Source organism: Trachurus trachurus, assembly GCF_905171665.1.
Source record: "Trachurus trachurus genome assembly, chromosome: 24".
Taxonomy (NCBI): Eukaryota; Metazoa; Chordata; class Actinopteri; order Carangiformes; family Carangidae; genus Trachurus; species Trachurus trachurus.
In genome coordinates, this window is record NC_139910.1 from 2,015,925 (window position 1) to 2,022,500 (window position 6,576).

At 40.1% G+C, this 6,576-nt stretch overlaps 1 protein-coding gene across 1 annotated transcript; it reads left to right on the forward strand.

Moving 5' to 3' along the window:
- Positions 1-844: 844 nt before the first annotated feature.
- Positions 845-5,734, forward strand: LOC311007083 (uncharacterized protein; the record flags this gene model as incomplete). The annotated part of the gene is made up of 10 exons (XM_084000170.1): positions 845-932; positions 1,432-1,581; positions 2,266-2,477; positions 2,606-2,742; positions 2,909-3,002; positions 3,238-3,349; positions 3,802-4,028; positions 4,170-4,344; positions 4,456-4,586; positions 5,417-5,734. 10 exons carry the CDS (start codon positions 845-847, stop codon positions 5,732-5,734), a joined length of 1,644 nt encoding a protein of 547 aa, XP_083856296.1.
- Positions 5,735-6,576: the final 842 nt, after the last annotated feature.

Here is a 6,576-nt window from a genome sequence, read left to right on the forward strand (position 1 = left end):
TTGCTCTTTGGTTAGCTATAACTTAGTGTTTTTTTTATGTGGGCCGTTTTCACCTGCTGTTTGGTTAGCAAGCATGTGTATTTTACTCTGAATTGAGTCATGTAAGTTAGCCTAAGTTAAGGAGCGTATCCTCGCAGACATGTTCGGACAGCTTTTTCAAAAACATGAATTAATTTCTGAACCGTTTGTGAAAAAGACTAGATCATTTGAATCGCGAGATCTTCCGCTTTCTGAGCATATTTGAATGGTGCCTGTTTGACACCAAGGGACCTAGCAGTGTGTCTATGTAATCACGTCAGTGTTTCCTCGTTTGGGCCCGCCACAGTCTCTCACAGGAAAAGAAAAAGAAAAAGAAATTCTCACGTGTGTCTATGTGCGGTGCGCCCAGTTTGAGAGGCTGACTGGCAGAGATGAGAGCTGGTGAAACGCTAGCATGGTTATTTAAAACACCATCTCTGATCTCTGCCTGCACATAGATTTCCATTACAAGTCCCACATTTTGTTTTTGTTGCCTTCTGGTCTTCCATTTATCAATACATTGTCTATTTTCCAATTTTAGCTATATAACACTTTTATGTGAGCCAAAGTCATCATCTATTATTGTTGAGATAAGATAAATGTTGACAAAATGTATTTATTTGCTGTTAGTAGTTGTTTATCTGGCTTCACATGTAGCTTCAAAACACTAAAGAGTTTTAATTAGATGCAAATGCAGAGTGGTATCAAGCCTACCTGTAGATAGGGATTTTGTAATACTTAAGCTAATTGTAGCATTCAATGCATGAATTGTTGTGCTCTATATTATCTTAGTAACTGTCTTACTTTTTTTTATTTCCCATAAAGGATGCAGGCTGTAAGAGTGAAGTACAGAGACCGCCAGAAATACATTTGTTATGAAGGGCAACTGACCTTCAAATCATTTTTGGAGTGTGGTGAGTGAAACAAATTGCACAACCTACTGAGTATCATGTTTAAATTAGTGGTGCTGTCTTACATTTATTATTATTATTATTATTATTATTATTATTATTATTATTATTATTATTATTGTTGTTGTTGTCAAGGACCCTTAGAAGTATATTTATTTGATTTTGGACCCCCATCTCTAAATGTTGTTTCGTGTACCCTGCGAAAAAGAATGATTTGAGTTAGAAATGTTTGCTGTAAAGTATATTCAAAGATTTGCAAAAGTCTTCATGATTAAAAAAAAAAAATTAAAGGCAGATCTACAAGCTCATAGCGCGGCACTTGTGCTATGAGCTTGCAGGTCTGCAATCTTGAATTTGTTTTATTTTATTGCTAAAGTATAAAATCGTTGTTTTTAAGTGGTTCAGATCTAAAGTGACACAGATGTATGACATTTTATAATAAAAATAAGATTAATGGCACAACAGAATGTCAATCTTGTGCAATATTGTTTTGTCTTCACAGTTTCCAAGAAATTTGAAATTCCTACCTTGGACTTAAAAGTCTATGATGATTTGAACACTGAAGTTGACGAGGATGCGTTTGCGTTTCTTGTAACGAAACCAGACCTGGGTGTGCTTGAGGTCTGTTTGCCCACAGGCTCAGATTTTGAGGGTGAGTCACTTGTTAACTTGGAGTCTTGCCTTTTCAGACACTTAAAGCAGAAGTGAGTGATATATTTGTGTTAATAAGTCTTAAATAGTTATATCTTCCGACAGCAATCACTTACATAGAGTGTTTGGTCTGAAACACGGGTCTCTCAGTCACTCTGCTCTGCTCTGAGCCGAAGAGAAAACATTTATCGTATCCTACAGTTTTTATCCAATGAGGAGAGAGAACGGCATGCAGGGCTGTGTGTGCAGCCAAGGAACGCCGTGAATGTGGTGACGTAGCGACGAGGACTGTTATGGTGCGTTCAAGGAAACTCGTATTTTTCCGACCTGTGAAGTCGTACCAGTTCGATCTGGTACGAGTTCACCGGTCGGAAGTTACGAGTGGCCGTTATAGTGACTTTCACCGGTAAAACAGGTCGGAAAAACACGAGTGGGTTGCCTGAAACGCTACTAAGTTGTGACTTGAAGCTGTAATTTACGATTTCAAAAGCCTGCCTGGAACGCAGCATTAGCGAAAACGACCGGACCACTCACTTCTGCTTTAAGAAAGCATCTGAGGAATAACTGGCTTGGTGTGTGGATCCATCCTAATCTATTGTGATCTTTTACATTATTCTTATTACAGATGATCCCCTCTTGCTAATGACATGTTATTATTATCACACCTGTTATGTCAACATGCTAGATTCAGAGAGCCCCTCTACAAACCACTCCATTGCCAGCAGCAACAGCTCCTTTCTCAGCTCTGGTGCAGATAATGAAGGGGACTCTGATGACACCATCATTTTGCAGCCTAGTCCTGCCCAAAGAAACAGAGCCGACGTGACTCGTCTCGCTCAGGTAGTAAGCTTTGCAGATGGAGAGATCAAGATCAAGATGGTGATTCTGATAAAAAGGGTAAGGGGGGGAAATGGCCAAGTACATTTGCAGAGCAGTACGGGGCATGGTTTACATTTTTGTCACTGTAAATGTAATGGGGCACCAAATCCCTGTGTCCCTCACCTCTTTTTTCCTCTCACACTTAGAACATTGAAAACATTCTGAGGGAGAAACCTGGAGGAGAGAGGATCCTTGCAGAGTATGCTCGGAAAAAAAGCCTAACAGATTCCAGAAGACGTGATATGGTGAAGATATTGGTTGCACACATGGCGAGTGAACATGGGTATGTTATGTAATTAATATCCGACCCTAACATTTATGGTTTTATTTGGTGCAGACCAAGTGCTGAAGGCATCGGCATAGCACTACTTTTGATTGGATCTCGTGTGTGTGTGTGTGTGTGTGTGTGTGTGTGTGTGTGTGTGTGTGTGTGTGTGTGCGTGCTGTAGGACAAGTCCTTCAAGGCGTGTTAAAGAGGACTACGCAAAGGGCATCACTGCCTTGTTTCCATACCTGGCCGATCCCCAGGGCACTTTGGGCTATGTAAGTACATAAAACAAGTCTAACCTCTTTACTCATTACTTCTGGTATTGATCAAAAAAACGAGTGAGATTTCAACTAAATAATAACATTTCTGTATGCTGACCCTTTCTCCTAACCTCAACAAGTTGAACACAGCAGATGTTAGACTGGTTGATCTTGATTTTAGCAATTCTCCAGACAAGGACATGTGTTAGTTTTTTAAGGAGGAAAAATAAAACACTTTCTTGGTTTTTAGGAGCAGTATTACAATCCAGTAGATGGGAGTGGATTTCTTGCATGGAGAGTGAAAACGCTTCAAAAAGAAGCCTCAGAAGGACAAAAGAAAAGAAACCCTCAGCCACTGACAGGTACATGATTTTGAGTGTAGTTAGATTTTTTTTATGAGAATGGGCTTTATGCATTACTCCACTACTTCCTTAACTTCAGCCAATTCATTTATTTCCTGTCTTACATTATTGGACCAACTGATGAATTCAGGTGTGCCTGATCATTGTTGTGAGGTCAGACATACCTGGATTAATCAGTTTGTCCAATAATGTAAGACAGGAAATAAAGGAGCTGGCTTAGATTCAGGAAATAGTGGAGCTGTGCATAAAGCCCATTCACATGTTAAATTCATTTTTAATGTGCATGGTCCTTGTTTTGTTACAGCGGTGGGCATCGCAGGGGGTTTAGCAAAAAGACAAGTGGTCATCTGTGTAAGGCGTGAAAGTGGCTCAACTTTTTTGAGAAGTAAAGAAAGTATTGCATCTGTGTGGTTTCACTGTTACATGTCACTGTTTACTGATCACTGTTACAGGTGGTCCAGATTCTGGTGACAGAACCCCCTTCAGTAAGGAAAACCAGCTAACCACAGAAACCCAGTGTCGTGAGGCCATCGCACTGATGAAGCATACAACTGATGAAGCAATCATCAAGGAGAAGATGAGACAGACCTTCACCCATCGCCAAGCAATGGTTCATGACCCAGTGAAGTCCTCTGAAATATTCACCACCTTTCCAAGATTTCTTGACATCACGGGACTGGTATATCACTCTTAAACTGCCTTGCATTAAAATCAAGCTGAAATGAAAAATGAGTTTAAACAGACCACATCCCTGGTCATCCCTGGTGTACCTATTAACAATGTATGCCATGTTGTTTTCTGTATTCCATCTTGTCTGCAGATAGAGCAGGATTTCAGTCTGATGTTTGGTGATGACATCTCTGCAAAGTTCCTGGAGAAGTGGCCTACTCACTACAGGCAGAAAGTCCTTGAACAAAGCCGTGGCCTCACCCAGACAAGCAACCTTGAAGATCTCCTTCATAACGCTGAATCCACAACAGAAGAACTGGAAGATGGTACACTCGAATTAAAGAAATAATAATAATAATGGAAGAGGGAAATGGTTTTGGAACAAAAACATAAACATTGTAGTAAAAATGTCTTTCTGAATTTGCTTGTATTTTCAGGATGGGACAGTGAGATGTCCTCCATCTTGCTCCTTATCCACCTCATGCCACCATCACCTCATGGCCGCAACAAGAGACCAGGAAAGCTCTCCGCCAGACAAGCCATTGAACACCTTGTGAAATTTATCAAGGTAATGTTACAGTTTAATTAAAGTTTAAGAAGGCTCACTGTTCTGTCTGTAATATTAAACCATAAAACTATACTCTTGTGAAATCATGTGATGACCATGCTCATCTGTAATCAGCGAGTGCCCTGTGATATTTATCTGATTTGGCTCCCCACAGATCTATCACCATCGGCCTCAGATACGCTGATATGAATATGTTTATTTCTTTTACATTTAGCAGAATAAAAGCTTCATTTAAAAAAAAAAAATAGCGCTCATGGCGGTGGAGCTGACAACAGTGGAGTTTCCTCTGCTGCAGCTGAACAGCTGACATGTGGTCAAGACGTAGCTAATGACCTGCCACTGTCTCACGGTGCATTTCATTATTATAAACTTCAACCTCAGAGCTCTGTCCTCAGACTGTCCTGACCTGTCCCTGAACATCACACAGGGACAACATGGAGCTGCCTGTGTGATTGGTTACCAAGTTTTATTCATGCTTACATCAGGCTGAGTTCAACAAATCAGTTTATGCTATTGATCGATTTAAGTAATACAGTAATCATCATTGTGTAGTGGCAGGAAAGACCATTTAATCTGTATTCTCACTGTTCTCAGGTCAAATATTTATATGTGATTAAAATGTGATTAATTTTGATTATTAATTACAAAGCCTCTTATTAATTAGATTCATTTTTTGAATCGAGTCCCGGCCCTATAATAAATATAAGACTGGAAATGTAATGGTTCATCTTGCATTTTGTGGCAATAAGTGATTCTGGTAGTGATGATGGGGCCTTAAACTGCAACAGATTAATTTTAATAGCAAGACTAATTAAGTTTTCTTGTCACAGACTGGGACCAGTGTTGAGGGGCATCTGGACAGCATCACAGAGAGCCGTCAACCCTATCTACTGGCTGTGGGGACCAAGAGGAGCGCCGTACACAAATATTTCATTGTGATTGACAAACATGCAATCCCGTGTCAGTCACCAGATTCTCTTGCCTCTTTTGACGAGCTTTTCAAAGCTCATTTCGTCTTCGCTACCTCGTACAACAGGGATCTGGCCAATGTCTACCACTTCTTGCAAACCGCTGTTTACCAGATTGATGCTGCTACCACCAAGGTGAATCCCAGGGTCAAAGAGATGAGAGCTCGGATGCTGCACTGATTTGATGCAGAGATGTTTTGTTTTATTTGCAAATGCCAATTCACTAATTAAGCACTTAAAGTTGATCCACAGACTTTGTTCAGGAAAGACACTTCGTCTGAAATGTGGTCAGCCTGGTTGTTCTAATTTCCTTGGTACTTTTTCTGGGTTTCGAAAGCATCTTAAAGCACATGAACCTTGTGATGATCCTGGTGAAGGCCCCTCTTCAACTGAAGATTTAGCCGAAAGTTTTGTTGATGACTTTCCATCAAACAGTGCCCCTTCTGACCCAGTCCTTCTTAATAAGAGTCTTGTAGACAGCTGTGCTGCAACAGTGGCTGAACTTAAAGTGGCAGGTGTAGGCGAAACAATCATTAACTCTTTGGTTACTTCAATGGAAGAGATTGTTGATGATATCCATAATCAAGCAAAATAATCTGTGAAGCAGTGTCTATCTTTACAGGAACCTATCAAAAGTGAGGTTGAGTGTAAAATTGATCAGTGCTTTGAAAAAATTGAAAATCCTTTTGGTGTCTTAAATTCTGAAACTAAGAGAAGGCAGTATTTCACAGAGAAGTGGGGAAGGGTGGAACCCGTTGAATGTGTTCTTGGTACAAGATTTGGTACACGGCGCAATCGTACTACAGGAACTTATGATCCAGCTGTTACTGATAAATTTGTTTATATCCCAATTTTGCAAACATTAGACTTCATTTACAAACACCCTAAGATAAAAGAGATGATGCAGAGTCATTCCAGTTCAAGAGAAGATCTTCTTAATGACTTTTGTGATGGAGATCTTTCGTCGATCGTGTGCATACCTGTTTGCAATATTCTATTTGTTTTCATTATGGAATTATAGG